We start from the raw sequence: 19,328 nt of genomic DNA, 5'->3' as shown, positions 1-19,328 counted from the left end.
CAATATATGACTCCTTGGCTTTTACAATTAATGTAATCCTTGATTTTGGTTTTCTTGCCATGTCTGTCTTCTACTTCTGTTGTTTTGGGCATGTGTTTGCATGCTTTGCATGTACCGCATGGGAATGATCCGGTGGTGGTTGGGGTTCTGGGTTTAGTACGTGTGAAATGACTGCTCACTAAATGGTCCCTGAGGTTGGGGGATCTTCTCCAACTCATTGCTACTTTTTCCTTCAGATGTTGTGATAGGTCTGGGTCAGATTTTAAGATGTGCCAGTGTGTCTGAATAATCCTCTTAATGTCTCTCCAGTTTTCATTGAAGTTACAGACAAATCGAATTTGTGTGTCTCCTACCGTTTTAACTGTTTTGGGTGATTGAAAAATGAGGGTTTCTCTTTTAACTGTTTGTATGAATCTTTGTGCTTTCTTGGTGGAGTTGTGGTTGTAGCCCCTCTCTCTTAATCTCTTAGTGAGTTCCTGGCTTTTGAGTTTATAGATTTTATCATCTAAACAGTTGCGTCTTAAACGGAGGAATTCCCCTTTTGGAATGTTCTCAATTGTTGGCGGGAAGTGGGAACTTGTCTGGTGTAATAAGCTGTTTGTGGAGGTACTTTTTCTGTAGAGTTCTGTTTCGATGTTGTTGTTATGCCCTTTGTAGATTCTAAGGTCCAGGAAGGAGATGGACTCTGTGCTTATTTCATGGGTCAGTTTAAGATTGAGTTTATTGTTGTTGATGCTGTGAATGAATTCCAATAGTAGATCTGTACCGCTATCCCAGATGAGTAGGATGTCGTCTATGTAGCGGTGCCATGTGATGACATGTTTGGTCCACCGCTCATTTCTTTCATGGAAGATGTGCTCATTTTCCCACCATCCTAGAAATAAATTAGCATACGTGGGGGCACATGCTGCCCCCATAGCAGTGCCCCTCACCTGTAAGTAGAATTTGTCATCAAACGTAAAGAAATTGTATTTCAATGTATAGTTGAGTAGTTTGATGATAAAATCTTGGAAGTCGTCCTGTGTCTCCATGTTGAGAAAGTAGCGGACTGCTGCCAGCCCTTGCTCATGGTCAATACTGGTGTATAATGCTTCGACGTCAAGTGTGACCAATAATTGGCCTTCCTCCAATTTGGTGTCATGGAGTTTTCTAAGTACATCGGAGGTATCTTTAGTATAAGATGGTAGTTGTAGGACGAATCTTCTCAGATGGAGATCTACAAAGGTGCTGGCTTTCTCTGTTATTCCTCCTATGCCAGATACAATGGGTCTCCCTGGTGGTGTAGTGGGGTTCTTATGGATTTTAGGCAATAGATAGAAGGTAGCCATTTTTGGATGTTCCGTCCATAAGTATTGGTGTTCCTTTTTAGTAATAATTCCTTCGTCCAGTCCCCCATCTATGAGTCTCTTGTACACCATTTTGAAATTCTCCATAGGGTTGAGTAGAATGGGTTTGTAGCAATTTCTATTAGACAGTTGCTTTTGGGCTTCTTTCATGTATTCCTCTTTGGGCCATATGACGATATTCCCACCTTTGTCGGATGGTTTAATCTCGACTTCGGGCCAGCTTTTGATATTCTTGAGGGCAGTTCTTTCTTCCCTTGAGAGGTTGTCACGTTTTTTGTACACTTTCTTGATTTCCAATAATTTGTCAAGGTCCTTGGAGACTAGTTTGGAAAAGACTTGAATTTCTGGACAGTTGTGCTCTGGGGGGAAAAAAAGTGGATTTGGGTTTGCACTTTGGCCTGACAGAGGTTTGTGTAGGGATGTCTTCTGATTCCTCAGCCAGATCTTCCAAGGCTTGTAGTGCCTCTTCTTCTTGTGAGGAATTGAGTAGGTCAGGGTTGGTATCTGTTTCCATGTTATTGAAATGTTTTTTGAGTAGAAGTTTTCTGGTGAACAGTTTAAGGTCTTTCTCCCATTGGAATCTGTTGAATTCTTTGGATGGCGAGAATGAGGCCTCTCTCCAGGATTTTCTTTTCTGTTGCATTTAGGATGCGGTCAGATAAATTGATAATTTTAAGTTGATCCGTTATCTCCCCCGTCTGGTCTGGAACGTGAAAGTTTCTGGTCATTTGAACTAGGAGCTTTGACCCCGGGAGGACTCAACGAACACATTAATTACAGTGTCTTCATCTGAGTACACATAACCTCCCAGCAATACACTCAGAGCATGCATAAACCTCAAAATAAACCTTATATAGTTTAACCCTACTAGATCATCAACTACCCACACACTTGTGCCACACCAAGAGTCACACCTAGTCCGACCAGTCACTCACCCATGGCATTACAAAGCCACAATATCCACTGTAAAAACACTTAGGCAAATATAACACAATAAGGAGCTACCCACTGAACACACATATGATATGAGAAGGATCTCCCCTTCTAAGACCATCCTTTCATTATCACAACCTTGGCACCCTTTTTTTACCACTCAGGAAACCTGAAAACACTCACCACTATAAATAATTATATTTCCATCACTCCCCACCCCGGGGATACACATAAGGTACCAAACAGTATATAACCAACTCATAGGTACACAAGCGCAGCCTTAAAATACGAGTTATGTCCAATATCACATCACTAACCAGCCGTACACCTACAAAAAATACACAATACTAACACTTAAGCAGTCACCTAGCGTGTTATTACTATATCACCCCTCTCACCCCTTGTAACCATCCACCCCAAGACTATACACTTAGATTATTACTCCCCTCTACCCCGTTACACCCCCACCCCTTACACATGAAAGGAACAGTAGAACCTGCAGACACCTCGTCTGATATCAATCATTAACCCTTATAGTCCGGGTTCCATTATCAAGGAGCATTACAGACAGGTCCCCCAAAACCCTCCTTCACTTAACCAGTCATGTCGGTTCTGACTCCGCATCCCCCAAATAAGAGACACAGTGCCTTTAATACGCCACCAACACCTATCTTATCCCGTACACTTATATGTTTTTCTATGTATAAGGTCACACGGTAGTAGGGATACGGAATCCCCATTTGATTGCATGACTTAACCCATTACGTAGAAACTTGTCTTCTTCCTCCGATGAAACATAGCGCTGACCTAACTGACGCCCCTAGAGACGGTCAGCCTATCACAGCGCAACACGTCACAGGGGAGTCTTCTATGATGTAGGGATTCCCCCGGACGGAGCTAGCGGTAACTCCATATCAATGGGGCTGACGTCAATACAGACAATCAGCCAATCACCACCATACACCTCGAAGGGGAGTCTCCTCCCCTGGGGTTACTTTAGGAGACCTCACCTTCCTTACGGCACTCGATGTGAACAAGCCGTAGGAAGGCGAAACGCGCATTATCCAGCACTCTGCCCGTCGGCGCCGACGGGACAGAGTCACTTAGACTGCAGGGCAATTCCAGCCACAAGCCAGCTGCATGATAGGGGATCCCGAACACGGAGGAATACTGAATGGAGCCTGATAAAATATAGAGACGGGATTTTGAAAACACCCTCTACTCTCTAACTGCACACAGGGAATCCTCCTCCGCTGTACAGGTATCCCACCACCACTGAAATTGCTGATCTACACTGTCTGCCATGCTCTGTTGTATTAACAACATGGTAGCAGGTACCTAACAGCAAAAGTAGGAACGGTGCTTTTTTACTTACTTCCATCACACTGTGAACCAGTGCCTGTCCTCTCTCATTATTAGAGTCCGCTGCTGGAGCAAGATTTTTTTTAAAGCAGAAGGTGACACTGTTTCCATGTGAATTATTCTTTTGATATCCCTTATCCTTTCTCACACTATCTCGCTAAATGAGAACCTATACCTTTCACTTCTGACACTCTCTCATTGGGAATACTGCGTGGCTTTCTTGCATTGCAATGCCAGCATGATAACAAGGGCCCTTATTCTACTCGGCTCGGTACGGCCCGCGTGCGGCCGTACCGCCGATGTTTTTGTTCTGCACATGCGCAGAGGTCATTCTGCGCATGTGCAGCCCCCTTCGCCGCAGACGGATTTCGTCCGCCGCAAAGGGGGCGTATAGGGGCGTGAGGGGCTTCAGCCCCTCATTACCCTATGTGTACGCCCCGCGTTTCATGGGCGTTCCCATGCAAACGCGGGGCGTATGCATGGTAATGAGGGCATGACGCCCTCATTACCATGACATGGGGGCGGAAAGCTGACGTCGCCGGATGTCAGCTTTCAGCCCCCTTTCAAGCTCCCACACGGACGATTGTCCGTGTGGTCTGAGCTTGCGGGAGCTGCCGCGGCGTGCGGGCCTGCCTTCGATGGTCGTCGACCATCGAAGGCAGGGGGCAGCTCCCACCATGGTGGAGGCGTAGCCTCCACCATTTTTGTGCGGATCGCCAGCCGTCCGTGTACGGACGGCCGTGGCGATCCGTCGGGTGGGCGGCCCTTGGTTTGTGCGGTCGGAGCCCCGTGTGCGGCTCTGACCGCACCAACCAGAATAAGGGCCAAGGTAACTTTGCCCGCAGTTTACCCAACAGCAGAAGTGCAACTACTCTATCTCTCTCTCTGACCCTAGAGCGCAGAGACGGACTCTCTCACCCTGAGTCCAATGCACGTATGCAAGACTCAGGGAAAGCAGTAGGTCCAATCTGACTTGCTGAGGGGCCAATACTGTAAGACTGCAATAATTGCACAAACTGTACTTACACACAATTTATTGCTCCAGCAGAGGAGCAGATTGACTGAGTAATAAAAGTGCATACCTGGATGGACCACTAATTAGCTGTTGCTAACCCAGATATAGGATATTGGGGCAGATGTATTAAGCCTGGCGAAGAGATAAACTGGAGATAAAGTGGAAAAAAAAGTGGAAGGAGATAACGCACCAGCCAATCAACTTCCAACTGCCATATTTCAAACACTGCTGATTGGCTGGTGCATTATCTCCTTCCACTTTTTCTCCACTTTATCTCCAGTTTCTCTCTTAGCCAGGCTTAATACATCTGCCCCATTGTGCATAACTACTAACGTGCCTTTGGTTTCCTTGATGAAAGACATTGTGTCAACAACTGGGAGAGGCCGTTAAACGCCCAGTTGCCCATAATTGACTGACAGATTATTGTGGTACCCTCTCATTCAATGCACTAACAGTAGCCTGTGAAATTGGTGTCGAACAGTCTGATTGAACCAGCCAATCCTGTCTCAGTGTCAGCCCCTTTTTTCGCTGCTGACAATGTTCTGCTTCACTGAATCACTTAGATGCTGTTGTCAGTTTTGATTAAACACTGTGGCAACAGCCGGGAGTAGCTGCTTATGCCCAATTTTTTGTCTATAGCCGATAAACTATTGTTTAGGTTTCTTGACCATTCTCAGTCGACAAGTGTTAATGACGACATCCTTTCAGGATCTCCAATTTGCCCACAGCTGACTGACAAATTATTGTGATATCCTCTCATTGAATGTACTAACTGTAGCCTGTGAAATTGGTGTTGAACAGTCTGACTGAACGAGCCAATTCTGTCTCAGTGTCAGCCTTTTGCTGCTGACTATGTCTTGTTCCACTGAATCACTTAGATGCTTGTGTCAGTTTTGATTAAACACTGTGGCAACAGCCGGGAGTAGCTGTTTATGTCCATTCTGTGTCTATAGCTAATAAACAATTGTTTAGGTCTCCTGACATCCTCAGTCGACACGTGTAAATGACGACATCCTTTCAGGATCTCCTCATTAAAACACCTACAATAACCTACGAATTGTGTTTAACAGCCTGACAGAACATTAGTGCCTACTATTATTGTGTGAGAAAGGCAATTTATTCTTGCCCTACCTATCTTACTCCTAAACTTGATAAAAACAGTATCCAATAACTGTACAAGGAAAGGACTCGGTAGTAAGAATAATTGATATACAATTAGTTTTGTTTAACCACTGTGACGCACAATATAGCAAGCAATTCCTGCCTTAACGCAGTTTGTTTAAACAACTAATACATCTACCAATGTCAAAAGAATATAAATTTACTAACATGCAGATCTCAGTCTAAACCGGGAATTTTTCCCTCGAATTTTCTATAAAACACCCTTCAGACGATACCTAGCTGACATAGCAATTAGCTTCGCTAGAGACATCCAGATCTATTTGTTCGGATACCGAACACACAAATTTGCATAGCATATATTTTTAAAGCTCACTGCAAAATAAATGTTGTCTGTCCCTGTCTGTCTTATGTTTTCTGTTGGACAAAGTAGGTCCGCCCTATATTAAAGAAAATACATTAAAAGTTAAGTTTTAATACTACTATCAAAACACAAGAGTGCCCCAAAAAAAGAGTCCACTTTCCCCTCTCCCCCATATTGCAGAATCTCTATCTCCCAATGCTGCACCGCTGAGGTTTTCTGCTGCTGTAATGGTGCCCACAGCATGAGAAGAAGCAGGAAGCAGTGTATAGGCGCGCTGGAGGCTCTGGTCCCGCTTTGCGCTAAGATCCGCCTACCTAATGGCGTTTGGACTATACTAATATTTAGACTGGCGCCCGCAGGAAACAAAGGGTTAATTGCGCAATCGGAATATGCCATGGTGGTCCATTAGCAGTCCCTGGCATCCAGTATCAGCGGGGGCTGTCAGCGGTCCCTGTGCAGGGAACTGCCGCCGCCATCTTGCTGCACATGAACCGGGGTACCCCACTGTGGGAACCCCGGGTAACACTCACCACTCAATGCTTTAAGGCTCAGCCAAGGGTGTGCGGCATGCTGGGTGTGTGCGCAATGCCCGCGGTAACATCACCCTCTCAGGTCAGTGGACCTGCAGCAGGGATCAGTTCGGTACCTTAAAATGCCAGCAACTGTCCCTTCCCCCGAAGCAGGGAAGCTGTTTAGCCCAAACAGCAACCCCAAAGTAATAAAAGTAAAGTAAACTGAAGAAAAACTCTCTGGAGCTCCAGGAGCGTGCATCCTCTCCTGAGGGCACATTTTCTAAAACTGGCTAGAAAGGGGAAGTAGAGGGGAGGATGAACTCTATTCCCCAATGTAATGAGACCTCAGTATCCCATATGAATGATAGTGAAAGGTCTTGGTATGCTGAAGCATTAAGATTGCCATTCACTGGAGATACGCGGCCTGGTGCAATCCCCGAAAAATAGCCACATACCATTAGCACTCCTGCACCAGTGTGATAGAAGCAGAGGGTGACACAGGCATCACTGTTTATACCCCCCTGTAGCCCCCTCTCCATTTCCCCATCCCCTCATTCCCAATAGAAGCAGTGCTGTTTACTGTACCTAGAGCAGCGAGTCATGGCAGAGTTTATTCTGTCAGGAGTGCTGGCAGCAGCCTCTGGTGTCTTTGCTATCAGACACGTAAGCATCGGGTCCCATGGCGGGTTATCATATTAGAACTCCAGGAGCATTTGCAGCAGCCTATGGTGCCCGCTTTCATCGGACAAGTGAGCAGCACTGTTAGCTATAACATCCAACGCCGCAGCAGCCAGCTTAGCCGCGCACAACTCACCTGGCTGCTGCTGTATGAGAGCACACAGCAGGTCCACAGCGCGACTGTTTGAAAAAAGTCAAGACGGCTCCCGAGCCAAATCAGGAGCTACCACTGCAGCTCCGTGCTCAAGTCAAGTTTTAAATAGCCGTGCCTCAGACCTGCTCTGATACAGCAGCAGCCGGGTGAGTTGTGCACCGCTCTGCCGGCTGCTGCGGCGCTGGATGTTATAGCTAACAGTATAATCCTCCATGGGGCCCGCTACTGTCATTAATTCCAATCATTCTGCCCGAGGAGTACTGCTTCCTGGCAAAACTGGTCAACAGGAAGCAAAATCGGGTTTGTCGAGCCCTGTTTTATATGGTCTTCCGCTTCGTGGCTGATTTGCTGTTTTTCCTAAACTCTTCTGCTTTCTAATAATATCGAGTACAGCTGACCATGGAATATCCAACAGGGATGAAATTTCACGAACGGTCTTACTGTAAAGGTAGCATCCTATCACAGTACCACGCTTGAAGTCAAGGAGCTCTGCAGTAAAACCTATTCACAAATGTTTGCAAATCGGTGCTTCATTTTAGACACTTGTGACAAGGGGTGGGATTAAAACACCTGAATTCAATATTTAACAGGTGTGGTCAAATACATTTGTCATTATAATGTATATGTGCCACTCAGAAGGGTCCCTAAATCCAGAACAATATAGAAGTGACGGATGTATAAATTGTTGTCTTTTCTCACCTTCTTGTGCTTGTAACCCAAAATATGACTTTGAAGATTGATTGCAGATGCGCAGGAAATTCTACAAAGCTGTAAAGAGAACATAAAACATTTATTTGCACATAAAGTAATTCAAGCACTATGAAGGTGTGTACACACGGGGCAACATGATTGCTGGCAATATATTGCCCAGCAATCATATTGCTCAGTGTCCTGTTTTCATCTGCGACCAGAGATGGTCGCAGATAAAAATGTCACACTGCCAGGAGAAGAGGCAGTGGAAGTCGCTGGTCGGAGGAGCATGCTCCTCCAACCAGCGACCATTCAGGGGCTGTAAACGGTAGCGCGCACCCGGCCATTTATCGCTGGTGCACACTCCAATCACTGGCAATATGGTCGCTCAGAAAGCAAGTGTAAGCAAGTAGGTATTGCACTCTGTATACAAATAGCTGCAGCGTGACTCTGCAGAAAGCAACATCTTCAACTGTTTCAGCATTTTCTTACCACGTTAGAAAACAACGGCCTCCTTTGCTCTATATTGTTGCATATGGTTATTCTGTAAAAGCACCTGGTAAAGATAAATTTGCTTCAATATCTACCAATTTCCGTAGTTTTCCCAGCTAAAAATGTTCCGCAGGGCGCTGCACCCTGCCCCTTTACCTGCACCGCTATATGCTATAGGGCGGTATTCAATGAGCCTGATTCGCCATGTTTTTATGGCGAATTTGTGCTGTGTGGCGAATTTTTGACTAAAACAGTGAATCACCCTATTCAATGACCACATAGCGAATACATTTGAAGGTTTTTTTCGCCATGATTCACCGAGTAGCAATCGCTATCTTTTTATGGAGAAGTGGAATGTGAACTTTTAAAATAAAGTGTTTTGTTTTTTACATTTGGTGTCAAAAAAATCAGGAATTTTATTCTGAGGAGGGGCATGCTATTTTTATTCATGTGCTGTAAAAAAATTTTACACAGCAGCCAGCAGGGGGCGCCGGAGCCGAGCCGCTCATTACATATTCATATATTCACTGCACCCGATCGTTACGATGGGGTGTAGTGAATATACGTGGTCCCCTGCTGGCACCCCCAGGGGGCAGCCTGTGCTGCCTGGCACCCGGGGAGCCCACCTCCCCCCCACATACGCTCTGGGGCAGGCAGAGAGACTTCCATCTCTCTGCCTGCCACCGTCCTCAGGCTCCCTGCGGCGTTTGCCGCAGGAGCTCATATTCGCCGGTCAGGGGCAGCGAGCCCCTGACTCGTTGAATACCGGAGCCGGCGAGGCTCCGGAACGTGGCGAATGTGCAGCGAATCCTAAAAAGGATTCGCTGCACCTCGCAGGTATTCACATTGAATACCGCCCATAGTCTCTGTTTAACAGAGAACTTCCCCTCCCGCGATTCGTGGCAGCCCCGCGATTCACGGCACCACTGCGTCCCCTCCCGCGATTCGCCGCAGCCCCCTCCCGTGCTTCACTGCTCCCCACTCCTGTGATTTGCAAACCCCCGCCCCCTCCCGCGATCCACGGCACCCCCCGCGATTCTAGCCCCACATCAATAATACTACTACACGGGGTCAGATCCGCGATCTCCACATAACCAAGGTCTGCGTGTATAATTTCTTTATAATCAAACGAGCATCTCGAAAGCATTATCAGCTGTAATCTTAATCAATGTGCAATACGATTAATGGTAATGGTGAGCTGATCGTGTACTTAAGGTTATAAAGTGATATTCAATGCATAAACTCTCATTGAGAGACTAAGTCGCAGATGCTTCTGTATAGCACGTTTAATAAGCTGTGCGGCTACATTGATCATACAGTATGAAGTGTAAATGTTTATTTGTTATATAGCAGGGAACAGGTTAATCTTGTAAGGACTCTGTACAACAGAGCCAGCAGCCTCTATTCATATGTAAATGTGGTTTACAGCCATCCTCATGGTCTGTGAATGGGGAAGCTTTTACACTGGAAGAGCTATTGATTGCTGAAATCACTGTGGCAACCTGCGGTTGCTAAGGGTAACCAGTTACATGGTTTAGAAGGTAACGATTACAGTATAATTACTACATCAGTGGTGGCCAACCTGTGGCTCTTGAGCCTCATGCGGCTCTCCCTCTTGTAAAGTGCGGCTCCTGCTCCCACTGCTGCCCGCCACCCACCTGCTGCCAGTTCCCTAAAATCCTTCTGAGGGGAGGAGAGCGCGCATCGCGCATCTCTCCTACCCCTTACTGTGCATCCTTGTGACTGGGCCATCCGCCAATCAGAGCTCGTGGGCCAGCAGCCAATCAGGAACCGGACAGCGACCTTTGATTGGTGGGCGGCCCAGTCACAGGGAAGTGTGTGCTGTGCTCTCCTCCCATTGGTGACATGACAGGACTGCAGGGGGACACCAGATTGTCCTCTCCCCGCATGGTAACAGCAGCAACAACGGTGAGTGCTGCTGCTGGGAAATTTGCACTGTGGGGGCATAGCAGCTTGTGGCACTGTGGGGGCATAGCAGCTTGTGGCACTGTGGGGGCATAGCAGCTTGTGGCACTGTGGGGGCATAGCAGCTTGTGGCACTGTGGGGGCATAGCAGCTTGTGGCACTGTGGGGGCATAGCAGCTTGTGGCACTGTGGGGGCATAGCAGCTTGTGGCACTGTGGGGGCATAGCAGCTTGTGGCACTGTGGGGGCATAGCAGCTTGTGGCACTGTGGGGGCATACCCGGCACCGTGTGGTGCATACCTGGCACCGTGGGGGGGGCATATGTGTATCTGGCACTATTGGGGGCATATGTATATATGGCACTGCACTATTGGAGGCATATTTGTATCACACCCACCCAAGGGGTCAAAATAGACTACGCCCCTTTTTTTGGCGCATGCGCCTTCGGCGCGCGCATGATGTCGGCTCTTTAGCTTGACTACCGATATTTTTCGGCTCTTTACCTCTGACCGGTTGGCCACCCCTGTACTACATTATCCACTGGTTTATTAAAATATCGGTTTTAATAACAAGTTCTCCCTGTCATTTTCAAGCATTTTTTATTATTATTTCTTTTCTGAATCTTTTTCTGCAGCGGCATGACTGAAGGCAGAGGAGCTACGCCTTCTTCCTCTGTGAGGAGCAGGCAGAAGGCTCACCCCACTGCTTGTCAAAGAAGAAAACGAAAAAAGGGTGGAGCGCTAATATGTTACCCTAATAAATCATTTGGTAAATACAATTACATATAGTGAAATAATGTAAAATGATCAGTTGGGTATCACAATAAGATAACAATAAAATAAACTGCAAGACTTCTGCCAACGATAGATTCCGCAGCCTGCTCGCCAGTACCTGAAGCGCGTCATGCGCCAGACACCTCTGACCAGAGCACATTCTGTTACCTAGCAACATTACAACAATCTGCTTACTATCGAAGGATAACAGTGTATGAATCTATGTACCCATCAATTGCATAAGGGATACAATAAGTTATTAATGACAGATTGTGCATACAAAAAGCTATACATATATTAATACCACAAAATGATATAAGAAATATTAGTTAAGGCCATCTTGTTTTATGTCAAATACAAATACATTTTTATTGAAAACACTTGAGTCTATGTGCCTTCTATGCAGGTCAAATATCTCGAAAAATGTCAGTAAAAGGTAAGGTTAAAAAGTGCTTTTATTCCCAGCCACAGCTTGGTTAATATAAAGCCGTATCTGCGTGAATTTTGATATTCTTTTAATGGGCAGACACTATTCTGGTATACAAGTGATGTGTCAGGTTGTAGATCTTACATAATACACTTTATTGCAGTAGAAATTCGATACATAAATGTCTTCAAATGTGTTACATTATCCACTTTCTAAAGATAAATTGATACGCTGTTGCTAAATGGCAGCACAATGAGGATCACTGTTAAATATACTGTGTATTCAGTACCAAGACCGAATATTTAATTTTTGGAGATAAATGAAGTGAGTGTGTCCTATATTGGACAGACAGTGATACACATTTGATGTTGCTAATAAAGGCAAGTGGGAATTGCCTAGTGTGTATGGTGCTGATTGATGTTATAGTTCACCATATATCAACACACTGAACCGTATGATTGACAGCTGTTCAATTATATCTCAGTGTCCTATAAGGACAAGTTAAGAGTGGTGCTGCTGTCATATGCAGTGGAAACAGTTGTACATAGAAGTCCAACATAGGACTAATTAATAACCAGAGTGTGATGGACAGGTTGCCCGATGTGTGCAGGGCTGGTCGGGCAGGCTGCCTGTAGTGCAGTTCACCACACTGGGACATGCAGCACTGTAATCTTACAAATAGCTTCACAGTACCTGACAGGGGAATGTGTCCGCGAATAACTGACAGATAAATAGGATTTTGGGTACCTACCGGTAAATCCTTTTCTCGTAGTCCATATGGGATACTGGGTTCACTACTATGGGGATAGAGATCCCCCGCAGGAGAGACAGGCACATTAAAGCTTTCGGTGTGGGTGCACTGGCTCCTCCCCTCTATCTCCCTCCACTAGTCAGTTAATGAAAAACTGTGCCGAAGGAGAGCAATGTAAGGAAGTATGTGAACAAATACGGTGGTGAGATTCATACCAGAACACCCAAACCAAAGATAAAAGAAATAGGAAAAGAGAAAAATCATAACTTCTGATGTCACCAATAACGGTTGAAGAAAGTCATAATTGACAAGGCAACAAGCCCTAACATTGTAAAGAACAGTGTCTTACAGCAGGAATGCTGTGCACAGGCGAGCTACCAGTATCCCATATGGACTACGAGAAAAGGATTTACCTGTAGGTACCCAAAATCCTATTTTCTCTACCGTCCAATGGGATACTGGGTTCACTACTATGGGGAGGTCCCAAAGCTACCAGAACGGGCGGGTATGTGCGAAGTCTGCTGTAGAACCGCTTGTCCAAACTGGGAATCCTCCCTGGCCAGGGTGTCAAATCTGTAAAATCTTACAAATGTATGATGACCCGACCATGGGTCAGCCGCCCAAGAAGTCCCTACTGATCTGGTTGAATGAGCCTTCAACGATGGTGGAAGGGATAAACCAGCCTTTGCATATGACTGTTGGATCGTGCACCGTTGTGCTGCCCTAGTTAGGGTTTCTCAAGTTGAATCCACCATTTTGTATGGATGTTATATGATGTATTGTTATGTATTTGTTATCCTTTGCTGCCATCTACTGGCCAATGTTATATTTACCTCTAAGTTAATGTAATTATCATATGTATGTGTCATGTGACTACTCCTGTTCTGTGAGCTCACTTCCAGTTCCTGTGTCAGTCTCATATGTAGCAGACATGTTTTCCTGAGCTGCAGAAAGGATTTTGCTTTGACCTCTATGTGTCATCTCTCAAGGTCTATCTGTGCATCATCTCAAGGTACAGCAATAAACTAGCTAAAGCATTACCATTGTATCTTCCTCACTGGATCTTTACATTCAACTGGTATTGTTAAGGGAATGAACATAGTGAGTTCACTATCTTCCACTGTTTGCATAAGGGTTGCCACTCACAACTGTCAGAGACTTCCTTCACGTGCATCTGTGGCAGAATAGTCAAAGCAAACCTAAGTCTACAGCATCTGCATGTATACACATAGTCTGCAAGCTAGTTTAGAATACAACGAGCGGCTTAGACGGTACAGCAAACAGGTCAAGCTCCTGCGAAACCACTTCCGGTTCATTTGGAAAATTAAGGACCTGTTTAACCGCTACAATGAGGGCTTCTACCCCAACCGGAGACGCCTGATGCTCCGCCTCCAGTGGAGGAGGATCATCATCATCATCCAAGTCCATTCCCTGATGCAGATCCTCATCTGGATCCGCAGGGTCGTCATCATCTGAATCCTGTAACTGAGCCAAGCTACGCTTATGACGCACTGGCTGGGCCCCAGGAACCACCATGGAATTGACCAAGGTGTCCATGGACCTAGAAAGGGTAGAGACCCATGCCGGCTGAGCGGGTCTCCGCCAGCTCAGAGGACAACTTCAACATGGCCCCCCACCAACAAATCTGCCCACGGCGGAGTAACCGCCAAAGGGTTAGACTGCACCTGGGACACCCTGAGACAGGCATCACAGGAGGTGGCCTTCCCGCCAGGTGACGTCTGTGAAAATTTAGACCCACATGAAACACATACAAAAGCCTTCTGAGAGGCCTTGGTGGAAGCTGCCTTGCCAGTCATTGTAAGGCACACAGTATATACTCCAGAAACAGGGGAAGCCACCCAAACCCACTCACACAACAATAGACGTGATGGGCACTGGAGACTGTAGGGCACCAGAGGGAAGACTAAGCCCGAACCCCTCAACTAAATCCCCCTTCTCCCTTAACACTGTCACACAGTGAAAGCAAAGTCCCCTGCACTGGAGGACCTGAAGGGGTTAAACAGTCTCCACACAAATCAGCTGTACACTCCTAAAATAAAGGCAGTGACAGCATAAGAAATCCATAGATATGCGCATTAACAAGCATATACATATATACACAGCCTGCCTCATTAACATCCCCCCAGTGGCCACCGGACTCGCAACCATGTTTCCTCTGAAACTACAGAGTCCGGTGTTACATTACATAGTAAACACGGCGCCCGCCACGTGAGCGCTACCGCGCACAAGCCGACGCTGCTGCCTACAGACGCCGTGCCCACTGCCGTCCCTGACCCACGCCGGGTGTACAAGTTAGCAGAGCACCCGGCGGGAGGAGACGCTGCGCAGCAATGCAATTATAGGCGCGCTCGCGGCCCCGCTCAGAACGCCGCGCTGGGGGGAGATTACTCACCGGTCACAGGTGAAGCAGGCAGGCTGACAGTGTATGACGGTCTCTTTGGTGGGGGACCGCAGGCACACTGAAGGTCTTGGCAGGTGCCTTTGCAGAGGCCCTGACAGACAGCTGGAAGGTACCAGCGGCGCCCAGCTCCACAGACTAATAGAATAGCTATAAAGCTGCACTAACAAAACTTATTAAAACTAGAAAAAAGACCTAAGGAGAAAAAAGAGCAGGAGCAATGCCCCTGCGTGTCCAGCTCCCTCGGCACAATTTTTCTAACTGGGGATTGTGGGGTATTAGAGGGGAGGAGCCGGCTTCTTAAAGTTATAGTGTGCCAGCTCCCAGCAGGCCAGCTCTAATTACCCACAGTAGATCGCCAGTGTCCCCTGCTGGATGTAAGAGAAATAACATTTTAAATCCTGGACTGTTGGTTTAATAGAACCATTTCTTTTGTGCAGACAACACTCCATATTTCTGTTAACTTTTTCTTGTTTACTAAAGAACAGCACCTTAGTTTTTTGGTGAGGCTTTACTGTAGCACTACTTTCCTGACAAATTAAAATTTATAAAATATTCTGAATTATTTCAAAAACACAATTATTACTTACATGGCAATAAAATGCTTTCATTCGAGGCTCTTCTGGGTCTTTAAAATCTTCCATCCTATTTTTCCCAACTAAAGAGAACAGAGAGAAGAAAAAAAAAATGTCATCTCACAGAAACGCACTTTGTAAACGTGACGTTGCCCAAAATAATTTAATCTGTAACATTAGATTGCTGTAGGAGACTATTGAGGCCTACACACATAGCGATTTTTAGCCATTTTCTAAGCAAACTGAAAATGTCCCTACATTGTGTGTGTAGGGGCCAACGAGTCCAAAACTCATAGGCATGTATTCAATGCCGGTGCGAGCGGCCGGCGAGGAGGTTAAACTGCGAGGATTGCAGAAAAACAGTGATCCTCGCAGTTTAACCCCCCCACCGGCCGCTCGCACTGTGCAACGTTCTGGGGGAATCCTCGCAGTCACAGAACTGCGAGGATTCCCCTAAACTGCGAGAGCCGAGGCTAGTGCAGCAAACTCGCTGTAATTAGCCTCGATTCTCGCAGCTTTTGGGAGGCACATACGCCAATTCTCTCTCGCTCAAAAAAACGGAGCGAGGGGGAATTTGCGTATGAGGGGGGGGTCAGTTGAATACTGACAGGGTGAGCGGTGACTGCGAGCAAAAAGTCCTGCTCGCAGTCGCCGCTCGCCCACGGCATTGAATATATGCCATAAAAAGCCATCTCAAAATACCATAAAATTAAACATACCAAAAGACTAAAAAATTTCTACAGAATAGATTGGACACAGATATTCTGACAAAGAAAGGACATTAAGTCTTGGACATAACACAACCCACCATATCAGATTATTTTCTATCTATCCAAGATCTCTAAGACCTTAATATAACCACCCAGGCTTGTCCCAGTACATTGATACACTGCTACAATGCTTTATGAAAACACAGAAAACATGTAAAATCTACCAGGGACATACTTAATACTATGTAACAAGCACAGTAGGAACAAGGTATGTGGCTGTGAATGTGCGACATTACTCTCCTGTACACATTTATTTAGTGTTAATTCTACCACCAGTCATCTTTGAAAACCTATGCAGTTCCTGTTCCTTGCCTGGGGTGTCGCTGTCTGCTGTAGTGCTTCTAGCACAGTGTGGTCTGTATATCAGCACTGATATGCTAACCAGACCCTTGCTAGAAACACCACAGCAGACAGCAACACCCCAGGCACGGAACAGGAACTGCATGGGTTTTTAAAGATGGCAGGTGCTAGAATGAACACTATTTATTGACCACTAACAGGGAATAAAAGTAACACAACACTACCTACGAGGTCAAAACATATGATGCGGGCATAACTTTGGCGCAACCTAGTCCTAGAAGAACTACCAACAACCAATGCAAACAGCTACATCCTTTCCAGCAGCGGTCACCATGCTAACTAGTTACTGAGTAGCCAAGTTTTAAACAATTATAAACAATTGTACAATGCTAACATATAATCAGACTCAAGGCAAAGAATAAAAGGAACAATTTCTAGGTAAGAAAGGCCTATCAGAAACCAGAAGAAACAGACAGGAAAACAATTGGTCATATAAAAAGACAAGAGTGATACACTAGAAGAGACGAGCATACATAAAACCTTCTTTATAACATAGTGGAATGAAAACACAAGACATCTTCAGGATGGGTGTGGTATAGGGTTCCGACAAAGCCCATTGCGGGCTCGCTGCGCTCACCACGCTGTGGGCACGGTGGTTTGCTACGCTCGTCACCTATGGGTCGTGGACCCCCACGAGGGAGAATAGCCGGTGGCCGTCGGGAACCCGTCTGTCAGTGTTTTAACAGTCAGGATCCCGACGTCGGGTAAATGACTGTCGGGACCCCGTCCGGCACCCTTCAGGACATCACAGGATGAGGCATTCACCAATATACTCCCATCTTAGCCAAAAGTAATGTACAGGAAAGCACAAGACCTGAAATAATAACTAGTAAGGAAACGCCTATTAGAATAGGACAAAACACAGGATACATTTACCAGAACCCCATTTATAGAAAAGTTGTATTGTGTGGAGCCTGCAGTAACTGCAAATCAGGCCATACCACCATGAAAAGAATAGAGGAAATTAGATATAATAGTACCAAAGAGCCACAGAATTAAACAACAGATACTGTAACATCCAAAAACACAGGGGTGACAAGTGATATACATTAGTGTTAACTCTAGGATTTTTATATATAAAACATTGTAAACCATACTAGAATTACGCCCATTAAACATTGTGATACTCTGCTATGCGCATTACATATTCTGTCGTAAGGATAATTCCTCATTATGGATAATTCCTCATACTCACTGTAATGCCTCTTACACATTATACCACACACCATAACACCCATTACACATGATGGCACACACCAAAAGTTCTCAGCGGCATGTCAGCGTGGTGGCATGCCATATAAAGGCGCACAGTGCCACACACAAAAAGGGCAGGGTGCATTTTGAGGTTTTAAAAACGGCAGGATGTGGCTCTCTGCAAAAGAAAAAGAAGCTTAGAGGAAACACTACGTGTATGGATAATGATGACGGGTAAACAAATAAATAGCTGGGCTGAAAACTGCTCAGTGCATACACACTGAACGACTTTCACCCTTCTGAGCGATTTTCCTGGGGGAGGACAACTTTCCATAGCACAACTCTATGGAAAGCAGGTCACCCTCTCTCTCATCTGATGGTACAGGTTAAGTATCCCTTATCCAAATAATTCCGAAAATCATACATTCCAGAAAGCAGCACAGATGGTGTAGTGGTTAGCATTACTGCCTCACAGCGCTGAGGTCAAGGGTTCGATCCCCACCATGGCTCTAACTGTTTGTATATTCTCCCCCTGCTTGCGTAGGTTTCCTCCCACCATCCAAAAATATACTGGTAGGTTAATTGGCTTCCAACAAAATTAACCGTAGAATGTCTGTGTGTACATGTGGTAGTAAGCTCCACTGGGGCAGGGACTGAATGTTCAAATATTCTCTGTATGGCAATGCGGAATATGTGCGCTATATAAGAAACTTAATAAATGTGAAAAACAAAGTGTTTCTTGCAAAAACTACTACTGGGGACATGATATGCAACTGCCACTAAATATGTGCCAAAAAAATGATTGCTTACCATTAAAATTCAGTATTTGAGATTGTACACAAACTTTGTTTCATGTTTTGAAACCTTGTTTTATGCACAAATAAAATATATGTGTGGATTTCATGTTTGATGTGTTTATACAACAAAAATGCAAGATACATCATTGATATATAAAATATTCTGAAATACAGAATAATCCGTTTTCCAAAATTCTTCTGGTCCCAAGCATTTTGGATAAGGGATACTCAACCTGTAATACCAGCAGATGATCGGTGGCGTCCAGCGATGATGCACACTGGGTGGATTTTGAGCTGAAACAATGAAACGTTGGTTTTAGCTCAAAAGAGTGCAGTGTGTATGGGCCTTTAGAGCTACTTATTTCAGCATTATTTAAGTAGAATTGAGTCCTGAATAGTTTTATGCTGTGTACACACGGGGCCGATAGGAGCTGAAATCGCTGGGAATATGGTCGCTGAGCGACCATATTGCCAGTGATTGGAGTGTGCACCAGCGATAAATCGCTGGGTGCGCGCTCCCGTTTTCAGCCCCTGAATGGTCGCTGGTCGGAGGAACATGCTCCTCCGACCAGCGGCATCCCCTGCCTCTTCACCCAGCAGTGTTTCTCTGGTCGCAGATGAAAACGGGACACGGGGCAATATGATTGCCGAGCAATATATTGCCAGCGATCA

General features: G+C 45.7%; 1 protein-coding gene across 1 annotated transcript in view; it reads right to left on the bottom strand.

Annotated features, from left to right (window-relative positions):
- LOC146080733 (uncharacterized) overlaps nucleotides 1-19,328 on the bottom strand; it is a 535,728-nt gene that overhangs the window by 515,953 nt on the left and 447 nt on the right. The window contains exons 2-4 of the mRNA XM_083188326.1: nucleotides 18,890-18,950; nucleotides 15,551-15,618; nucleotides 8,183-8,251 (exon numbers count right to left, since the gene is read on the bottom strand). Coding sequence (XP_083044452.1) covers nucleotides 8,183-8,251; nucleotides 15,551-15,604 — 123 coding nt within the window. The 5' untranslated portion in view covers nucleotides 15,605-15,618; nucleotides 18,890-18,950. The remainder of the gene's footprint in view (nucleotides 1-8,182; nucleotides 8,252-15,550; nucleotides 15,619-18,889; nucleotides 18,951-19,328) is intronic.

The sequence above is a fragment of the Crinia signifera genome, chromosome 5 (genome assembly GCF_055691185.1).
Source record: "Crinia signifera chromosome 5, ASM5569118v1, whole genome shotgun sequence".
Classification (NCBI taxonomy): Eukaryota; Metazoa; Chordata; class Amphibia; order Anura; family Myobatrachidae; genus Crinia; species Crinia signifera.
The sequence above is the reverse complement of the archived record's forward strand: the minus strand, read 5'-3'. Positions and strand labels throughout refer to the sequence as shown.